This window comes from Perna viridis, chromosome 5, assembly GCF_037379345.1.
Source record: "Perna viridis isolate PV_CMFRI_1.1 ecotype Kerala chromosome 5, ASM3737934v1, whole genome shotgun sequence".
Classification (NCBI taxonomy): domain Eukaryota; kingdom Metazoa; phylum Mollusca; class Bivalvia; order Mytilida; family Mytilidae; genus Perna; species Perna viridis.
The window spans coordinates 22783778-22806642 of record NC_142449.1 but is presented as its reverse complement, the minus strand read 5'-3'; the positions used below and the strand labels follow the sequence as shown (position 1 = coordinate 22806642).

The 22865-nt window shown below is 31.1% G+C and overlaps 1 protein-coding gene and 2 long non-coding RNA genes across 7 annotated transcripts in view; 1 reads left to right on the top strand and 2 right to left on the bottom strand.

The window, feature by feature from the left end:
- Window positions 1–46: 46 nt before the first annotated feature.
- Window positions 47–22865, top strand: part of LOC148616545 (copine-3-like) — a 34293-nt gene continuing 11474 nt past the window's right edge. For 2 of the 5 annotated variants that reach the window (XM_088583703.1, XM_088583701.1), the window contains exons 1-8: window positions 47–179; window positions 1690–1847; window positions 2578–2757; window positions 3271–3348; window positions 5124–5198; window positions 6361–6444; window positions 7557–7646; window positions 9700–9795. In XM_088583703.1, coding sequence (XP_088439829.1) covers window positions 1704–1847; window positions 2578–2757; window positions 3271–3348; window positions 5124–5198; window positions 6361–6444; window positions 7557–7646; window positions 9700–9795 — 747 coding nt within the window. In that variant the 5' untranslated portion in view covers window positions 47–179; window positions 1690–1703. Of the gene's footprint in view, window positions 180–876; window positions 1023–1689; window positions 1984–2577; window positions 2758–3270; window positions 3349–5123; window positions 5199–6360; window positions 6445–7556; window positions 7647–9699; window positions 9796–22865 lie in introns of those variants that run through there. The other 3 variants (XM_088583704.1, XM_088583702.1, XM_088583705.1) reach the window with 2 other exon arrangements.
- LOC148616547 (uncharacterized) lies at window positions 13347–15849 on the bottom strand. Its single transcript, XR_015922232.1, has 2 exons — window positions 15619–15849; window positions 13347–13901 (listed from the first exon to the last, which is right to left on the bottom strand). It is a non-coding gene; the product is annotated as an uncharacterized LOC148616547 (long non-coding RNA).
- Window positions 17185–21400, bottom strand: LOC148616546 (uncharacterized). The gene is made up of 2 exons (XR_015922233.1): window positions 21114–21400; window positions 17185–17782 (listed from the first exon to the last, which is right to left on the bottom strand). It is a non-coding gene; the product is annotated as an uncharacterized LOC148616546 (long non-coding RNA).

The window sequence follows — 22865 nt, the reverse complement described above, 5'->3', positions numbered from 1 at the left end:
TAATCATAAATTTCTCTTTGGACTGGACAAGATCGTATTTGAAATCTTTAATTTTGCTACCCAATAAAAAGGGGAACAACTCAAAACAAACAAAAAACAAAAAAAAACCAAAAAACTGGCCAAATCAGGAAAGAGAAAAAAACACTGAAGGGCTTCCTTATACATCAAATAACTTCCTGGTAAGACAGTTATATTTAAGTATTAATTATTTCTCCAACACTGACACGGAAAATGCAATACTCAATAGCGTTCAATGCAAACGATTAAAGTTATTGAATAAAATTTGTTTTCAAGAATGAGGAAAACAGGCCTCATGAAAATGGATTTTAATTTTGTGTTAAATTAAATACAGTCATAAAAAAAATTATTTAAAGACGAAAGGGAGGCCCAATTTTTTTCTTACATATGTATGAATTTTCACTGGGGCCTCATGTATTCTGTAACTCAAAAAGAACTAAACCAATATTTTTCAATGTTGTACTTCATTTTTAGGCTAAAGCATGTTGGACTTAGTAATTTTATGTAACTTTATGTCATAGGCTGTACATGTCTTCCTTGTTTAATTTGTATCTTAAAAAGTATTAGATCAATATTCTTCAAATTTTGCACTGTATTGGTACACATATTGGAAATATAGATCTTATATTGTGGAGATATTTTATTATTTTTTTCCTACATTTTTCTTTTATAAGTACATTATTTTGAGAAATTTTCAACCCCACTGTAGCATTTTTTAACTTGCTTAATATTTATATACATATTGAACATATTTATGTGCAGACAAATAAATGTTACTAATGAAGGTCTAGGCATTTTTGGGTCTAGTTGATCTTAATTATAATTTATCTGATTTGAACTTTTGACTTGAGGAGTGAAGAAGGTGTATCTCACTTCCTCAATGACTACAAAAAGATGATGTGTGATTATGAATACAAACGTTATCTTACATGCATGTCATAAAAATTCAATTGGGAAAATAATCAATTGTTGCTGCTGAAGAATACTTTTAAAGTATCGGTAAAGTATGTAAACATTAAGCTAAGAATTAAGAGGAAATGTTAAGTCTCATTTCCTTCCTTCTTGTTTTCGTGTTTCACTTCTGGTGCATATATTGTTTGATACTTTTTGATTTTAATATGTATCATAAAATGGTATTGTCATCATAGTTGTTTATCTTTTTTTTTTCATTGGAATATTTGTTCCTAAACCCACTTTTGTGAATAGATCAATTTAAATAATTTAATGCAAGTTTTCTTACAAAAAGAAGAAACTTTAAATTGATCCTTCTGGCTGAAGCCTGAAAATTTAATACTCTAGGAAATTTAAAAAAGGACAAACGATTGTGGTAAAGTATGTTTTATTCAACAAAAAACATATAGTGCAAGATAATAGATTTATCATTACCTTGGGAAATATACCAACTTTTCATCACCAGGTATTTTAATATAACTGTACATGTATACCATCATAATTGGGTACAGTCTGTTGAGTGTTTTTTTTTATAATATTTTTTTTTTGCATTCACCTTTAAGATTGTGGTAAAATGGCATTGCTTTTGTCGATAAAAAAAATGTTGATTTTTTTGGATGGTATTAACTGGTGAAATACATTGTACATTGTAACTTAAGTTTTTTCCCCATTTGTACTTGTCCATATATAACTTTCTCCACTTGTTTTATTTGTTTCAAGTGGTCACTTGAAAGATGAATCCACCAACAACAGCCAGTGGACCTGTTTCTAAAGTAGAATTACACATAGAATGTCAGCATCTTGTAAAGAAAGACTCAACTTCAAAGTCAGACCCATGTGTTGTTTTCTATTTGCAACAACAAGGCAAATGGGAGGAGGTAGGCAAACCACAGCTGGTTTGAGGGAAAGTGTCAGTTTCAGGCCCAATAGCAATAGCAGCTGATTAAACTGATTATTTTGAAAGTACATACCCTGAACTGATCAATACAACTATTTTTGCTATTCATCATTAAGGTATGACATCAACATTTTGTAAACCTTGTCCAATTAGGGAAGCTGATGAAAACTTAACTTCTCCTAATTGAAAACAAGGTCGTCCATATCTTAATACTTGTTAAAAAGAACATTAAATTTAGTTGTCTTTCGAGCAAGTATAATTTAACTTTGTCTTGTCTGAATGGTAGTTTTACTTGTCCTTTCTGTTTAACAGGACAGCCTATAACATCATAACACAACTCTAACAAATCATTTGAAAGGTTGTATTCAGCATTTTACATCAATTTCATTTAAGCATTAAACTAACTTGGACTGATTTCATTCTGTTTCAAATGAAAGCTTAATAGGCTTTGGTGAAATTGAATTTGTTACAAGTGTATCACTGATTTCAAGAGTTATGTCCCTTAGCCTTTAACTGCTTTTGTTCTTGATTCATTTCAATGATGAATTAAAAATTAAGACGCTTTGGTTACCCCTCATGTTACATGACAAAAAACAATTGGACTGGAAATCATTCATCAATCTATCTGCCAACCAACTTTCAATATTATAAGTGTGTGTGTGTGTACAAATACGAACTGTACTGTTATCATAATTATTTTTTTTCTTCAGATTGGACGAACAGAAAGCATTCAGAACTGCCATGATCCCAAGTTTGCCAAAGGCTTTGTGGTAGATTATTTCTTTGAGGAGGTCCAAAAAGTGAAATTTGAAGTGTATGATATTGATAATACTTCACCTAAACTGTCAGATGATGATTTTCTAGGAATGCTTGAGTGTAATTTAGGCCAGGTAAACATTTGATTTTCATTTACTGATAATTGAATTTACACAGAATCCTGTCATTTGATTGGATAAAAATATTTTTTTTGAAGACAGAACATCTCTGTGCTTAGCTATGTTAAGCCAGCATTTAGAAATCTTAGCTCCAATGATCTTGAGTTGGAAACATCATTTGCTTTACCAATCTACCTGTAATCCATAAAATAAATTAACGTATTGCCACTGAAACAGAATGAAAATGTCCATTTCTTGAGTCAAAGTTTTCTTTTTCCATAGAAAATCACACCTGAGCAAGTAGGTCTATATTTGTAGAAAGCAGCAGACATTTACCCTTCATGTGCACTTGGTCTGTAGCGGTCATATATTTGTATTCTATTGAATTTGCCATGAATTTACCAAGATATTAAATGTCATGTTATGTGAAACAAAAGTAAGTGGTCAAAATCTTTTGACAGAAATGTTTAAAGCAAAAAGCTGAATAGCTTTAGAAACCATTTCCTAATAATGAAATTAATGTTCCAGGTAATAGCTAAGAATCCATACTACACACCATTGAAAAAGAAGAATGGAAAAGAAAATATGTCTAATTCAACAATAACTGTAAGTTCTATGTACTGGAAGGTACAACGAAATATTTCTAGTACAATATATTCACTATGGGGAGTTATATTCTCCTAAATTATAAAAAAAACTTGGTTTTGTTTAAATTCCGTTTGAAATTCATTTGAAGTTATTCTTTCACTTCTGTTTTATATGGGGAAGGGGAAGGGGCGTTACTGACTCTGAATGCCCTAAAATAGATAATACCTATTATATGGAGCATTCTTTTCTGTCATCTTGCAAAATTATACAGACATACAGATTTTCAATTAACTAAGAATGTTTAAAAATGATGTAAAAATAATATGTTCAAAATATCATGAAAGAATTTTTGACATAAAAGTATGGCAAAATTACAAATATGAACTGAAAAAAAAAATCCTTTTTCAAGGGGAGATAATTGGTGGGAAAATGTTCTTTAAAATGTAATGAGAGTTTTTTTTTAATATTACAAGAAAAAGAGGTTTGTGACCCCAATTTTTTTTTAAGTAGGAAAGAATGTCAGTTAATTGTTCTTTCTATATATTTATAAGAAATTTTATGAACAAGTTTCTTAAAAGTTTGTAAAATATTAAAAATTTCCCACAGAATCCATATAAAATGCCTTTAATAAGGCTCAGTTATCTCAAAATCAAGTTTGCTGACCTATTTTTTAACATTAGAAATCTGAAGCATGTTTACTCTTTGAGAAAATGTAGGAAAATCTGTCGACTAGAAATATTAGGTTATGATCTACCATAAAAGTGTTTATTATGAATTTGGAGACTTAGTTCCATAACAACTGAGAAAACATTAGGACTTTTTGTATTAAAAGGACTATAGAATTACTTGGAATTAACTAAAATTCAGATACTCTCTTCATTTTTGTACTATTCTGTCAATTTCCTGTCACCTTTGGGGCAAAGAAATGGTGTCCACACCCCAGAAAATCTTCATATTTAACAAATAGTGAATACATTTATCATTACTGGTACTTAGTTTATCACATATGATAACATAAAGTTGTTTCTTGGGTGTGGACATAGTTTTCTGGATTTCAATATGTCAAAAAACAAGAATAAATCAACAAAATTTACAATTCAGCAGTCTTCGTTATATGACATATTATTGCAACACCATTGTGATGTCTTTTCAATGAAGTGAAGTCATGGAAGATTATTTTTCTATTTTTTTTATATATTATTATGCTTTGTACAATCTTAATGTCATTACAACAAAGTTGATGTTTGTGGGCCATAGTCATAAACTAATACACTTACATCTATGGAAAAAAAGTGTGCACACACTACTGGTTGCAATAAAGTGCCCACACACTACTGGTTGCTATAAAGTGAGCACACAGTGCTGGTTGCTATAAAGTGAGCACACACTACTGGTTGCTATAAAGTGAGCACACAGTGCTGGTTGCTATAAAGTGAGCACACACTACTGGTTGCTATAAAGTGAGCACACAGTGCTGGTTGCTATAAAGTGCCCACACACTACTGGTTGCTATAAAGTGAGCACACAGTGCTGGTTGCTATAAAGTGAGCACACACTACTGGTTGCTATAAAGTGAGCACACAGTGCTGATTGCTATAAAGTGAGCACACACTACTGGTTACTATAAAGTGAGCACACAGTGCTGGTTGCTATAAAGTGAGCACACACTACTGGTTGCTATAAAGTGAGCACACAGTGCTGGTTGCTATAAAGTGAGCACACACTACTGGTTACTATTAGTTGTGTGTATTGTGGTACTATATAAAAAACAACTGTTTTTTGTGCTATTTCAGATAAAATCAGAAGAAGTAAGAGAAGGAGGAGAGATGGCATTTATGTCATTCAGTGCAAAGAAATTGGATAATAAGGTTAGTGAAATACTATTTAATCCATAAATTATAAAATAGCTGCTTATGTAGGGGGCATTTCCTGTATAAATCAAGTATCTAAGAACATACCTTCTAACCTGTAGGACAGTTCATGTAGGATGCTCTCCCCAGTTGCCACTGGCTTCAGTGGGAGATTTTTTATGTAAAAATCAAGTTTTATAGTGTTGTTCACAGAAAATATAGCACCGTTATTTTAACCAATTTTACATTTTTATTTGGGTGATTCTAATGATTCTAAATTTTTTCATTGGTTTTATGGGAGTCTTCCCCAAATGTGGGAGGGTTAACAGGTGTGTAAGAGAAAGTGATAATGCCTGAAACATGGATCATGCCTTGAGTCATCGGTAAGGGTAATGTTGATTTTTTTTTGCAATATAACCTACCAAGGAAGTCTATTCATTGATAATACCTATTATATGTATTTCAATGAAGAATCTGAAGAGGGTATTACTGTGTGGTATTGCCTTGGGCATTAACATGTGGCAATGCTTACTTGACATTTTAGAATTTATTTGTGAATACCACATGACTATGAATCAACTGATAGAACAGGTCATTCTCTGATATGAAATAAATTTCATTACATGGTATCACCAGTATGCAGCAATAATCATAGCCTTTTTATTGCTGGGCAGCATGAATGTTTGACCAATTTAGACTGTTGTGGTATCAAATGTTACATCAGATGATTGTTTATGGCACTCACTTATGAACATTTTGAATTACTACAGTGTATCTTCAATTTGTTTTAAAGCGTAAATGTTTTTTACTGTCGCTGTAATTAATAAATGATACAAAAACAGTTCAAATTTATAATCATATTCCCTCTGTGTAAAATATCTATGATGTGTTGAATTAAAAAGATTAATACATGTCGGGGTTGGATATATTGTCCACACTTGCTCAAGCTGTACATGTATGTGTGACATTGTTGACCTTCTCTTACTGGAGCTTTACAATTTTCATTTTAAAACATTACTTGTTTTTCAAAATAGAACTCATGTGATGCATTTTAGAATTGGCATGTTAATGAAATTTGACTTACTGTTGCAATACTGTAATAAAGAATAGAAAGAGCTATTTCTCATGATATTTTTGATATTGAAATCATATTATCAAAACCTTGTTATTCTATTTTAAGGATTTCTTGGGTAAATCAGATCCTTACATAGAAATATCAAAGTCTATGCCAGATGGATCCTGGGTAGTTATCCACAGAACTGAAGTATGTATACAAATAATTCAGATAATGTTTTGTTTTATTACACATTAGAGTAGCATTTTGTAGGCCATATTTATTGTCCTTTGCAGGTTTTGAAATAGGCAGAATAATCCTGTTAAAAAAGGGCATGCTAGCATACTAGAATCAAATCTGAAAGCACATCATGCAAGTGTTAACATCCATTGATGGAAAATTAACCAAAAAAGGGCAGAGGGCTTAAAAAATGGGAAGGGCGCTCAGGTCCACCAAAATCAATAAGTAGGAAATACTTATAATTGGGCCATGATCAGATATCCTAAAAAAAAGTTGACTCTGAACCAATTACTAATGGTCTACAAACAGAATTCCCTCCAAATGGACTAACATTTGAGACCTGTAAGGATAGTGCATGTTGTTGATAACCCATGTCATTATGTTCGTAAATAATTATACAACCAAACGTATACAATTAGATGTAAGCTACACGAAACTGGTTATTTGCAATTTTCATAACAAAGCTTTTCAACTGGTGCTTTTTTTGTGCTTTGCACATTTAAAATAAATTGATAAAATATCATTACATTATGGAAAATATACATGCCCGATACTTTTGTGAAAACTTTTATGTTGGTATGGCTAAAAAGGTAAGGTTAGTTGGATTACAAAAGGCAAGGAAAAATTACTGACCCCCCATGATGGCATGACTAACCTCCTAAGTAGGGGTAAGTTTTATAAATATTTTTTTAACTTGTTTTAAAAAATCCAATGTAATTCCAAATTCCAAATAATACCTTGTTTAAAAACAAAGCTCAAGTACACTCATCTTTACTCAATCATTAACTGGTATTTAAAGGATGTCTTAGTTCAAATTACCCTGCAGAAAAATGACTTTTAAATTTTAGTGTTTTACCGAAAAAGATGGATACTTACACTTATTCATAAATGAAGAGCAAAAAATCCTTCAATTTGTTTTTGAAATTCTGTGTCTGTGCCCTTGTTTGACAGGGCTTCATTTGAAAAAGATGATAATTTCCAAAAAACTAGTTAAAGATTTCCCAGTCTTAAACTGGTGTAAGAATTTATTCATCTGAGATTGCTCTATTTTGCTTTGAAACGTTCAATTTAATCTGTTTCAGGTAATCAAGAATACTTTGAATCCAACGTGGAGACCATTTTCTGTACCAGCAAATGTAATGTGTGGTGGTGATAGAGTTAAAAAAATAAAGGTAGTTATTTTATCATAGTAGAAAAATGCTTTGCTGGGTTTCATACAAATGATGTTTGTATTTTTTTTATTTTTATGTATGTAACAATCATGGTTAACATCATTCAGAATAAGAATTGAACTTAAATATTTGATATAATATAAGTTTCTGACAAGTTTAAAGCACTGACTAATTTTGCATCTCAGGACATGTAATTTTGACTACTGGTGTAATATATTACCACCCCTGTGAAATATTGATTCTGCAGTTAAAATATCATAATGAAATTTTGACCCCCATATGATAATTAAGCATTCCTGCTGTGATGCCTTTTACCTTCCCCTTATGATAAATTACCCTCTCTGTTGTTATTGAGGTTTGTAGAAGGCATTATATATTACATAAAAGAAATAAGCTGAGGCACTGCTCTAGATATATATAATGTTTTGTGTAATTTGTGAATATAGAGTGAGCAATAGAATAATTAAGTAAGCAAATGAACAGAGATGGTTTATAATGATTACTCTAGGGTCTACAAGGGGAGATGACTGTACATAATGAAACTGAGTCAAGCAAACCTGACAATAAAACACTGAAGTAGTTACTTTCTAGAAGAATTGGTGAAAAATGAGTACATCATACTACATGTCAGTAACCCCAAAAAATTGGGCAAAAATTTGATAATCAACTAATGCTATAATCAATTATTGCTAATACATGTAATTATATTAATGCTTTGTTATACATCAATATATTATATTTATCCTGCAATGAGGTTATTTGTTAAACGAATAAAGGTATACGGTTATTTGTTTGCTGTATCCGTACATTAGCAGGTTATCGACTTTCTGGCTCCTCCCACTCACGTGATCGGCGGAACTACTTTTTTCTGGTATGCATAAATTAATCATGGCCACCACCATAGATACGATATAAACAAATTGTGATTGCGTATCCGGTTAATCTTTTTTTTTGCTGTTTTGTTTCGTTTTCACCTGAATGAAATGAAAGATTTTATGTAAACCAAATAATGATTTTGTTTGTATTTTTTTCATCGTCATATATATGGCAAATCCCAAATCTCGTTCAGATTTGATTCATTATCAGTTTGCAGACGACTTCCCCTGTTATTTCAGTCATGTCGGACTCAGAGCCAGAGTATCCTTCACAATTATAACATAAACTGGTCCTCACTTAAAGAAATTGAAGCATTACAATATGATAAAACTCTTGAAGAGACAAATGACCAGGAAACTGTTATGGTCTTGGATTTATTACTGCCTAAACCCCAAGATAATGAATCAGAGGAACACCATCATAGATCTGCCCATACAACTGCAGCCTCTTCTTCAAAAATCTCAAACAAATATTTCAAATCCCAAAGAAACTAATGCACAAATTTCACCCCTGAACCAAACAGAAACAAGTGAGCTTCCACCTTCCTTGCGAAATTCAAAACTTTAATGTTCTTAAAATCGACTTTACAGCATTCAAAATATTTGTATTTATTGTTCATTTTACTTATTTGTCTCTTGGAATTAAATAAATTTTGATATGTTGCTTATTTTCTTCAAACAGCTTTGACGGATTATATGGTGCAGATTGAATTTCAATGTTTACTGAGTCATGCGCCATGCGTATTAATTTTTTTCTTTAGGTTTAACGATTTGGGCTCCTCAGGGGATATGCATTTTAAAATTTTATTTTAAAAATGTACACATGCACAAAACTATTAATATAACAGGATAAAAACAATATAGGTACATTGTCGAAAATTATTGAAGATATATGTATTCAGCTTGGAACGGGGGAAATAGCTCAGCGGAGCCTCGCATCTCCTACCTGTTCCGTCGCCTCATCACATATCTTCAATAATTTTCGACAATGTACCTATATTGTATATGTTGCTGTTATTCATTTTTGTCTTTTGTTCTCCTTGACCTGTTTAAGATGCAAGAAATTAGCTCCAAGCACAGTATTTTCTGAATCCTATCTCAAAAATGAATACCTATACTTGCATAGTTAACAAATATCTAGTTCAAGATTTTGATCTTTAAATTATTTCTATTTTTAGTTTGATGTCTTTGATTATGACAGTGATGGGTCACATGATCTGATTGGAATATTTGAAACAAATTTAACAGAAATGTTGAAAGCTACAGATCAACCAGTAAGTTTTTATTACAGCCTTTAAAGGTTAAGTACTTTAACCCACATTTTTTTGCATCTGTCCCAAATCAGGAATTTCTGGACTTCGTATGTCATGTTTGTTTTTCACTTTCAGGTTACTTTTATGTTGCTTATGTATTTCACTGTACCTGTGTATAATATTGTTTTCGGCTAGCTGAATCCTGCTCTGTGGTATGAGGGTTTCCTTGTCATTCATGGAAGACCCATGGGTGGCCTTGAGATGACATTTTTCATCCTAGTGGGATTGTTGTCTCTTTGACATATTTACCATATCCATTCTCTTTATATTAATAGTATAGGTTTCTTTTCCCCGTTACCTTCTCATTGTCATTTGTCCTTATCAGGTATATTGAAACATATTTAAAACAAACCCCTTGTATACTTTAGAATTGGTTTGCTTTAGACAGGCATTTGGTTTACAAAGGTTCATTATACATTTAAGGAGGTAGACCTAGGATAAGGGACATAACTCTTAAAAATCATTGGAACGTTTGTATTCAGCATTTTACATCAATCTGATGTAAGCATCAAAGTAACTTGGATTGATTTCATTCTGTTTCAAAGGAAAGCTTGAAAGGCTTTGGTGAAATTGAATATGATACAAACATATCACTGATTTCAATAGTTGTTTCCCTTACCATATTCTACCTCCTTGAATTGATATAAAGGAACTTTATAAAAGTGTTTGGTTTAGACAGCTTTTCAGAACATTCAGGGTTTGGTTAAGAATGCCTTAACTGTAGTTCATCATTGATATTATAAAATATATTTTCAAGTACCCTGAAACTTGTTCCAAATGATTAATTGCATACTCATAAAATCATACTGTGGAATTATGTGGTGATATCAATAGCATTTTCCATTGTTTGAAGAATCTTTACTAGTTTCCAGGTTTTGAATACCATTATACTGCTAAATTCATTATATGTAGCGAGAGAAACAATTGATTTTTTTTTTATTTCAAATCACTTCAAAATTCAAATTTGTACCCTCAAAATAGCACTTTCAGAGTGTATAGAAGTAAAAATTAGTTCTAATACTTCCCCACTTCATCTTGAAAATTCTACATCATAACAATAGGAAATTCTAAGCAAACTGGTATTTGACTTTCATCTATGCCAACGTAGATTTTATTCAACTAGGAAATGAATATCTTAACAGTAGATGTCAATTTGTTCCATGGGAGACAATTCTGCCACACCAATAGATATAAATGTATTTAAATGGATTGATTTTAAACAACTGCTTGTTGACACTACATAATTTTTTTGTGCTCTGCCAACCAAATTCTGAGGCAAATTTTGTTTTCATTTCTCCAGAGAAACATGGTTCATGTACCATGATTATAAAACTTGGTACAGCTGTACACTATGAAAAGGTGTATCACAGTAACTCCCTTGTTTTCATGTCCTGAAATTATTACAATGTCAAATATGTCAGTTAAGCTGATAAATATGATAGAGATATCAAGTTAAGTTTTCAAGTACAGTGTTGCTGAAAAAAAAATTAACTGTCATGTGACTTGATAAACAACTAGAAATCTTAAGGAATTCTTGTAGATCATATGACCAAAACAGGACAACTTAGCACAACATTGACACTGTTTTAATTGAGACTTATAAAAATTATTAGCTGTAAGTAATGTCCCCCCTACTTTGGTCTGCCTTCACTCTTATGTAAGCACAACTCCTCATATTACTGAACCAAATTCATGAAACTTTGTAGGTGGTGAGGACATGATATATAGTTTATAACATATTACCAGGAATTTTTTATCCGCTGAGTTTTTTCCCCATTGAACTTTGGAATACAAATGTAGGTGAAAACATATGTTTTTGAAGCTAAAAAAAATGAATTAAAGCTAACACCTATTTTATGTTAAAAATTAGTTCTAGGTTTGTTTAGCATTTGTAAAATTTTATAAGTCCTTGATTGTAGCAACTGATATCTAGAGTATTACATGCTGTCTGTAACTTTTTTTTCAAAATATTGCCCAGCAAGCAAGTAAAGATTATTATACCCCCTTCCCCCGTAAACTAAGTTTGGGGGGTATATAAGGAAGTTTAGGGAGGGACAGCTAGCAGCATTGTTATGAAACTTATGGGATGTAATTTAACCACACTGAGATGTGCATACTGTCAGGAATTTATGTTTGGACAAACATTGTATAAATGATGGCAGGTGAACTTAAACATTTTTCATAAAAACTTGGTCTCATGCCTTGTCCTCAACTCCGGCTCAACACCTTGCAGGATTGTTATGAAACTTAAGGGGTGTTTGATTACCTTATTGGGATGTATGTTTTGTCAGCAATCTATGTATAAAGTAAATTTGCAGTCATATTCTGCCATTGTGTTGTCAATGACAAAAAAAATAGAACAGATTGAGTCAGATTGTGGTTTGGAGTTGGGTGTTTTAGAAATGGCAGCAAAATTGTGTGTCAAAATGCTTAGTTTATCCCCATAAAAATTGAATCCATTATGAATACTGTTGTCCTCAAATGTACCGGGTTCAACAGGCTGTGGGGATATTAGTCCTGTTAGGGGAAATGTCTAGAATTCTACTTGCAGCCAAATTGATAAGCCTGCTTCTACATTTTTCCAAATTCAAGTTACACAAGAAATCTAGTTACCTCTGTCTTTTTTAACTTGTGCAAGCATTTATGTGTAACAATGTGAACCGATGGTTAGAAATGATTGGATAACTATAATAATGAATTTCAAGGTTAGGTAAGTAAACATTCTGTGTAAAGGCACCTCATGGACTATTTTACATGTACATGTACCAGTGTAACTGGTAAATGATAAACTCATTGGTTTTTTAATAATCAGTTTGTCTCTGCTGATATTGACACTGGCATAAATTCATTTATGGTCAGTGTTTAAATTTAGATTAAGGTCAGAAGTTTAAGTATGGGTTGCAAAGTAAACGTTCCTCATTTTCAAGATTAGATGGGGTTTATTTTAAGTTTTTTGTTTTGTGGTTGTGGTTTTTTGGGTCATTTTTTATGAGTTCCTATGATGGCTTAATTCTTAAGCTTCGTGTGATATTTATAGAGGTATTTATTTCCTTTTGACATACATTTTACCCCATCATTTATCAGTCCATCTATCTATCTCTATGTCAACACATCATCTGAAAACTCCAATGATGATTTTGGTACAATTTTTTTTTAAGAAATAAAAGCCTTTTTTAAATGTGCCATTTCCATGGTAAGAGTCCATAAACCATTTAAAAAAGGTGTGAAAGAGTATCATATGCTTAAGTACAGACGTGATTACAGTATAGTTACACTAGGGGAGTATCAGACTGTTCAGTTTTTCCAGGAAAATGTTAAAAAATAAATCTTGCCCTATTTGTTCAATATAAAAGATGTGCTATAATGAAATTCTTGCATATGGGAAATAATTTTCTATGCTGAAAATAGGGGATAATAAGTGGATGAAATTTAAGACATACTAGGCCAACATTAATTTTTTGTTGTTGAGTTGATCTTTTATGATTACTTGTTTTTTATTAAAAAACAATTAGTGTGATTTTTCACCATTTTTTATTTGTATTCAAATTTATACACTTATACTCTAAACTTTATGTAAAAAATACCAGTGAATCAGTATTGGCTTCTTTGTTCAATTTACAATACAAAAAAAAATTATTGTCTATACATGTACATCACTGCCTTCTTCATAAAGTAAACTAATTCTAATAATAGTCAATGAAAAAATGGTGTTGATTAAAGTATGGCTGCCTATAATATGCTCAGGTTGGCATGGTTCATCTCTATTTGCTGCAACTATTCACTTTTTAACCTCCACACAATGGTTTCATGGCAATCATGTTTTCAGCAACTGTCAATGGCAATTTTACCACTCGTAATAGTGCTTCACAGACATCCTTTAGAGCATCAATACAAGCTGTGAAAGGTATCAACAGTACATATAGCCATGCCACTATAAATCCTACTGGCCAAGCTAGGAACCACAGAATGAGAAACCATAGTATTGCCCACAATATTCCTGGGCAAGGTTCAGCTTTGCCTTTTCCTTCTCCTGCACCATCACCTGCACCCATAGTTGTTGTGCTAACCTGTAAAAGTTAAGGGTCTTTTAATATGAGTTATCTCCCCTTAAAGAATTTTTTTTTGTGAAAAAAGTATAAGTTAACTGAATATTCATGCTGTTTCTAGGACCACCTGTATTGGGAGAGGGAGGACAATTTGTTATGAAGTGAAGACATTTTGCCATTGGATAGAATAATACATGTATCTATTTCAGTTTGTAACAGTTTGAAAGAGATATTTTTTTTGCATTAAGAATGTTTTACCACTCTTTACACTGATTGGGGAAGGAACAAAATTTACCATCTGTTCCTGTTGTATGATAACAAGCCATGGAAATGACAAAAAAAATCTTACTTTAAAAGTTCCAAAGATAACTTGACTGATGATGAATCAATTTCACTGACACTATTTTGCATGTGACTTAAGAGTTGACTATGTGTAAAGCATTATTGAAAAGCATTGTCTGCCTATTAAATGGTTGTATAGAAAATGTATTTGCATCACTGACAATAGTGACAACCCTATAAATAGAACTGTTTAGGGGTTATTTCTATGGAATTTTCCCTAATATTTGTATTTAATCAATTATATGAATACATTTGCACTTATAAGTCAATTATATACATGTCCCAATAAGGAGTTCAATGGATATTTTTTTTTCAACATAAGATCATACTAGTGAATGTGTTAAAGTATTCTTCTAGTTTCATGGTTTAAGTGTCATTATTTATTGGAAAAAAACTTCAAGTACTAGTTGTTTTTTTTCAATATGCATTACAGGATTTCTTATTAATTATAATTTGAGCTTGACAACCATTTACGTCATAAAGAACTGATTTTGATGAAACTTGATATGCTGAGTCAAGGTTTTCATTGTTTGGTTACACTTTTCTAATCCTTTGATCAATCCTACACTTGGTACATATATACCCACACTTTAGGGTGTGGATATTGGTTCATAATGAGAACTGTGATAACTTGTGTCAGTTTTTTTAATGACTTAGGTAAACCTTAAGAATTTAAGTTTGAATATCAGTTATGAATAGTGCAGTCTTACAAAAAGTGTGGAAGATGTATTTTTGAGAATATTATTGGACATTGCATTTTGAAAGGAAATGTATAATAACATGGTCTGATGTCAATCATGGATTGTTAAATCCAGGATTATTTGGTTGAACAAAAAAAACCTTAAAAGTCATCATTGGTTCTAAATAGCTGCAGTTCCCATTGAAACATTTCTGACAACCTCAATGTTTTAATAAGTAAATATTTCTGAATAGCTTCTTTTTAGTATCTTTGAGTTGTTATTTCAGTTTTAAATGCTTGACAATTCACACATTCCTTTTCAGTCCATAGAGGAACATGTAAGCTATGACCTATTTAAAAATTATTACAGACCTCACAAAAAATACTCTCTAATTTTTTTTATTAAGAAGCATGCGAGAAATCTTCATGGACAATGGCTTGCTTGTGGAAAAAAACACATAAAAATGGCAATACAAAATGACATGCCCTTTCCCTCCCCCCAAAAAAAACAACTCTTCAACTTAGATTTATTCCTCTGAAATTGTTTTATCAGATAATCTAAAGCATTCAAGTGAAAGGTCACCATTAGATATGCAAAGGTCACTATGACATCACTTAAAACTACATAAAATGTGTTGATACATGCATCTGTTGAAGACACTTAAAAATTCAGAAAACAAGTTTAATTCTCATGTATCAAAATAACCTGTATATTACCTTCTAAATTCTTTGTTGATAAAAATCCTCTCATAGAAAACAAACACACTTCTAGCTGTCGTGTCCAGCAAACATCTGGCAAAACTATTTACTTTAGAAAATCAATGTGAATGGTCAAGCAATTATGTTTGTAATTGAATATCTCAATGGGTTACTTGTGTATCCTAGCTAGGGTTACTTCTGTGACCTAGATAAGACACACTTAACCAGAGTCCCTATAAAATTTGTGTATATCCCTTTAAATATTGTTTGGGGGTTACAAATTTTAATGGTCACACATTGTATTGGAGTAAATAATGGACATTAAATTTTAACACCATGGGTTGAATTTCATAGATTTGTAGGCTAATTATATTCATTTACATTTATGTTTATTTACCTACCATCCACAGGTATATAATGTTAGTTGATATTGTTGTTTACAAAATTTATGTATAATGTCCTTCTATATTTTCACATTGTATGTGTTCTGTTGTGTGGATGTGTGTTATTGATCAACTTGTTCTGTAAGGCCCCTATGTTAAGGTTGAATAAAAATAATACAGTAAAACCTGTGTAAACCAAACCCTGTATAAACCCAAAATCTATACCTGTCTAAACCAGAGATGTTTTGAAGTCCTTCAATTTTAGTTCAAAATTATTTTGAATCTGTGTAAACAAAACAACTGTCTAAACCAAACAAATTATACAGTCCAATAGAGATTTGATGTAAAGATGTTTCACTGTGTGTTATTTTCATCTTATAATGAGCATTTAAGTAGCTGTCTTTGTAAGAATCATGCAAAATCTGAAAAATGTGATACACCCTAAAAAAGGCTACATATTTTTATTTTTGTAATTAGGTTGTTTTATGGGTCTATATTGTGAAATATGTAATTATTCATTCAAATCTGCCTGCCCTAAGGAGATAATCAACATTGAATATCCAGTAGATTCTATTGTATTTGAGCATCATTTACAGAGTTATCTCCCTTAATTTTGAAATCTACAGTGCATTCTATACAATTGTTATCTCCTAAGAGCATGAGTTATATGAAAAACCACAAGTTAATTTCTGTGTACTATGACATTTCAAACAAAATATCAAAAATAAAAATATGTAGGCTTTTTACCCATGAATCACATTTTGCATGATCCTTAGCTGGAGTGCTACTTAATAATCCAAATGTTTGTTAGAGTAAGGGGTTATTGATGGGCCTGGTTGATGGGAGCGGGGTTTAATGTCTTCCCTACAATGGATGGTTCAGTGCTGTTGAATATATGAAAAACACTTTTTTTTGTTGGGGTCAAATGTAAAGCAGGATGGGGTTTTGCCTACAAGGTTCTCCTTTTGTATGTAGTAAAATTGTTTATATTATCAGATCAGCTGTTGAAACCTATCCAAGCTTTGCCTGGAAAATTTCTGTTGTTTAATAGGGCTGAAACAGTGTTATATATTTGCCCAGTCTTCAGAAAAACAAATTCATTCTGTCAATTATACATAATTTTTTACTAAGTCATTTGACAAGCATGTTTTAAATCTGAAAAGGAGATGGCATACTGTAATTATTGTGAAGTAAACAAACACTAGTTCACAAATGATTTAATTACATTTTTTCCATGAAAATTAGGGAATGGGATATACAGCAGTCAGTCTTCCATGAAACAGAGTATCCTCTATGGATGCAAGATATTGCCAAGTAAAATAAAGTCTGTCATTATGTATATTTATAAAAAAAGCATTAGTCTGTAAAAGACTACCAGTGGACATGCAATCCATTTGAATAAATGTACTTGTAAATAAGTAAGCCATAAGTATTAGAGATTGTCCTGAGCACTTTGAAGTGTACAAATTAAAAATACTAGTCTACAAAGTCTTCTTCTAACCTCCACATAATGGTTTCATAGCGATCATGTTTTCTGCACACGTTAGTGGTAAATTTATTACTTTCAACAAAGCCTCACAAGCTTCTTTCAAAGCGTCTATACATGCAGTGAATGGTATAAGCAATACATATAACCAGGCAATGAAAAATGCCACTGGCCAGGCTAGAAACCACAGAATTAGAAACCATAGGATAGCCCATAATATTCCGGGACATAAGTCAGCTTTTCCTTTCCCCTCTCCTGCTCCTTCACCAGCACCCATGGTGTGTATTTATTGTACAAGCAGTATTACTTGAATCTGGAAAAAAAAAGATGAAAATTTGATATTGATTGAATATTTAGATAGATAGTTCCTTCTGTCATCTCATTTTACACAACCCCTATGCTTTTTTTGGCAGAATCTTACAGGTAAACAATCAGACTTGTACAAATGCTTTTTGCAAACATATGCGGAAAACAATAATATACTAGATCATTACCAAGAAAAATGAATAAAGACCTAATGTCTTACATTATTTACTATTAACTCAATTAGAAATTATTGTTCGCATTTTTGCAATTTTGAGAATAATCCTGTATAACCTATGTTAAAAAATTCCATAATGCCAGTTTAATTTATTGTGATTTTAAATCAGATTATGAAAAATATAATAAATGTGGGTATTTATCAGATTAGGACTCTCATTTGTTGTCTTTGTTGAGGCAAAATTTTCAATCCAGTAATGATTTGTTTATAAACTGTATTATTGAAAAGCAAGAAAAGGAAAAAGTAATTTTGAGTGCTAAATATTATAATAAAAAAATTACTTTGCTCTTGTTTCATAGGGAAACATTTTACACTTAGTATATATTGATATTTCAGATTACTTCTTTATTTGGCAATAATAAATTCATGAATTTCAAAATCAATTAGAATCACTTTTCATTCAAATTTTAAAACAATTTTATTTATTTGGGAAGTAAACCAATATTTTATAATAATATTTTATTAATATTTGTGTTTCTAGGTGTAAATTTATTCAATACTAGATGGTCACTATCTGATCTCCTTTCAATGTTGTTGTAAGGTCAATATTTACAGCCAGTTAATTGTATGGTGTTAATAGTGAAGTCTTTACAGTAGATAACAAAGTTGATAAAGTAGATGTCCACCTACAGCCAGATTTTGATGGGTGACCTTAATCTGATATGCTAGGTTGTATGATTAATTACTAGATGTTCACACCCTAACTGATATGTTTATAGTACAGGTACTAATAAAAATCAGGCAATGGATGAAGCAACTTAAAAATATACTAATCATTTATTCTTCCAATATTATGAAAAATGTGAAAATTTGAGGTCATAAGTTAATTGATAGTTAGATCAAATTTTGTAAGATTGTTACTTATCATGCCAGTATTTAGTCGAGAATATTTGATTTGACAAATTTTACAGTGATTGGACTTGTGCATTGCATTTATATAACATGAAATTGCAATCAAATTACTGTTTTAGTATTAAGTCATAATGCATGTAAAAATTAGTTTTGTATACTTTTTCATTATTAAAAAGAAACTCTTCTTCAAGGGGTATATATAAAAATCTGAGATGAAGAACATATTAATTGAATGTTGATTTAAAAGAAACTATAAAGAGGGTAAAAAATAGAAATTTAAAAGGTTTACCCGGTATTGGTCAATGTTAACCTTTCCCATTAACGACACCATGTACTTATGAAATGGACCTATGTTTACTTTAAATATGTACATGTAATAAATTTCACTGAACAAACATTTTTTATTCTTAAGGCTTGACCTGCTTTTTATTCATGGTAATATTAGGGGGGGGGGCTATAGTTAATAAAGAAAACTATGATAGGGTTCATTCAAAATAAATCACAGTGGCAGATCCAGGGGGGAAGGATCCCATCCTTCTTTTGGAAAAATGATGTTAATTTTGTGCAAAATTTTGGCAAAAGTGAGGAAATAATAGTCTTGAACTCCATTGGAACCCCTTTTTCAAAATCTGTGGATCTACCACTGAATCATATCACTGTCATTTTTTATTGACACATTAAATGGGAAAAAATTGGGGTGGGTCTAAATTTTGGAACAAAATCTTACTCATGTTTCTAGAAAATTTGGCTTTTTTCAAATCCACATTTTAAAGTAATTCTGATTTTGTTTATCTGAAATTTACTGAGTTTAATAGTAATTGTAAAAAAAAAATTAAAGTCATGACACTTAATTCTTACCTTTAACTTATTTTAGATGACCTCTGCAGATTGTACATATTTTTTATATATTGATATATGTGTTGTTGAAATCACACGCTTTGTCAACATTCATGAAAAAAATTCAATGTTTGCTTAAATCTATTTTTGAAGGGTATTATTATATATCTAATTCAGATCTTCAGATTTCAATAAGCGTATTTAAAACTTGTTGTGAATAAATTTATTCAAGGATATCTGCTGTTATAGATGGAATCTTGAGTTTATAATGAAAGTTTTGAATTAAATAAGAGAAAAAAAAAAACAAATAATAAGGGAAGGTTGGCAATATGAAAAAGGTTGAATATACATGTATAGCTGTTTCATCAGTAATTTTGTAATAACTTATGTGTTTTGAATAATTATATGTATAAATATGTAAAAAATTAGATATAAATATAAAAATTTTTGATTTACTTAAAAGTTTTGCACTTGTAGCATAGTATGCTTTTCAGTCTAAAAAAGGCATGATGAATTCTCAAAATTTTATTGTAAAATCTCTTAATCCAATAATTTTCAAAAGTTTATTAGGTTTACCTGTTATTATAGATTCTCTTAATCCTATATGGCAATATTTGGCATCATCCTTTTGTGCCAATTGGATAAAATATTGCAGTTAAATTGTGCCCAAAAAAATTTGTGTAGTCCTTTTCCACCTGAAAAAAGACGATCTTTTGTTCCAAATACAAATAAGGAAATTAAATATCAAAAAGGTAAAAAAATATATATATTTGAAAATGTATTCAGAATAAAAACCAATTATAAATTATTTATTATAATTATTTATTTTTTTATATTTTCATTTTAATTTAATTATTCTTGAAAAAGATGTCAAATTTGTTGTCCGAACCTGACCTGTCAGATCTTGATTAGTCTGATAAGTATTACCTGGACTTCATAGCATTGACCAATGTACATGTATAATTGAAAATAACAATATGTCTTGACAAACAATATAAAATATAAACTTCCTGTATTCTGGTGCAAAAGGATCATTAATTTATTGGCGCAATTTAACTACGAAAATTGAAAAGTAAACTGGCACAAAAGGAGTACAGGTGCAAAAGAGTTGTGGCCCAAAAGGAAAACACCCGCAATATTTCTCCCGAAATTAAAGCTTTTAATAATGTTTTAGCACTCTACAATCCTCTATTTACTAGAGATGTTCTTTTGTGAATAGTGAAAAAATGCTTTATTTATTCTCTGTATTGCACTTTTTGACATGTTGTATAGTACATGTATGATTTTCAGTGTAAAAAAAAAACATGCTATTTAGCAATAAAAAATGAATATGAATTTTCAAAATTTCATTTATCATCTCATTATAAGTAAAATCTGTGAATCCAATAATTTTCAAAAGTTATGTATCATTTACCTGTAATTTTAGAATCTCCTAATCCTAAATGACAATATTTCTCTCAAACTTAAATCTCTCAATTATAGTCAATATCTACAGCATTTGTTCTGCTGGCACTTGGAAGGACCAACCTGAGCTTGTAGTTTAGATGCTTTCAATGTTTTAGAACTCTACATATTCTATTTACATTGGAAACGTTAGGAACTAGAAGTGTATTGAATATTACTATGGCTGTGTTTACTTATCACACAGATATAACGTGGATACTAGAAACCACCCATTCATATTTGTTTTTATAGCTGACCCATAAAATTTGACACAGTTTTCTTTGGTGGACAATAGTATCAAGTGGCATGGGTCTCTGCGTTTCTGTATATTGATTTTTTAAAGTTCAGTTTCGGATGATCTATCATTTTCACAAATTTTATTATGTAAATTATTAATATTAGATATTTTTATTCAAGTTATATGAGATAAATTATCTTTAATTGATGTGATTGATTTTAATTGATTTTTTCTCTTGAGAATCAGTGACAGATTCTGTAGTCCCTGAATATTATTTTTATAATAATAATGTATGAGAAAAAAATTTGGATTCTGTCAAATGTACAAGAATTAGTAATAAATAAAAATAAACTAGATGTCAGAATGAAGTCAGAAATTAAATTTCTCTCTGATTTTAGTCCTAGATTGCTCTGATGTCCAAAGGCTGATTTGCCAGACAAACTGGGGCCATGGGATGTCAGAACTCGTCCCATATCAAAAACATTTCAGTACACATTTCGAAACTAAAATTTAATACTTTCTTCGCTCTTGAAAAGTTAAAACTAAGACCGTAATGAAAGTTTATACTATTAATGATATTATGTGCATGTTTTTTCTGCAGTAATTGGTGTTTTGAGAATGGAAATATAATGATCTTGAACTTTATGAGTTGCAGATCACAGAGTCAAATATTGGAAAATTATGTTAAACTAAGCAGTGTGCAAATTTTATACAGAGTGAGAAAACATGTCAATAGTGTTGTCTGATGTACATGCAACAAAAAATAACTGCCTGTCTTTGAATTTTCAGAATTTCGACTTTCTAGTAAAATGCGGTGTTTTTGATATGGGACAAGCTCTGATGTCCCATGGCCCTAATTTGTCTTGCATAGCAGCCATTGGAACTCAGAGCAATCTTGGGCTGATTGTTCTCAAATTTTTCTATGAAGTTCTTCAACATTTACCACCATCCAGTTAGGGATCTTTAATCTCCTTTTAGCCTTCATTTTCTTGTTTGAAAATCTATGGTCCAAATATTGGTCATACACCCAGTAAGCAAGCATGAAATTATATGGGAAAAATTGATAAAGCAGTAATAAGTAATGGAAAGAAATATTTATACCATTACACAAAATATATGTGGAACCATATAAAAATCTATGTGGTGACTTATCTTTTTGCTGACCTATCCCTATGGTGACCAACTTCTATGATAACCAACTACAGTACTATGCTGACCAACCTCTATGGTGACTTATCTACATGGTGAACAACCCCTATGGTGACTATACTTTATAGTTAATAGTCTCCATGGTGACTAACCCTATTGATACCAATCTCTATATTGAACAACCCTATGATGACCAACCTCTATGGTGACTTATCCTATGGATACCAACATGTATATTGATTAACCCTATGATGACCAACCTCTATGGTGACTTATCCTATGGATACCAACATGTATATTGATTAACCCTATGATGACCAACCTCTATGGTGACTT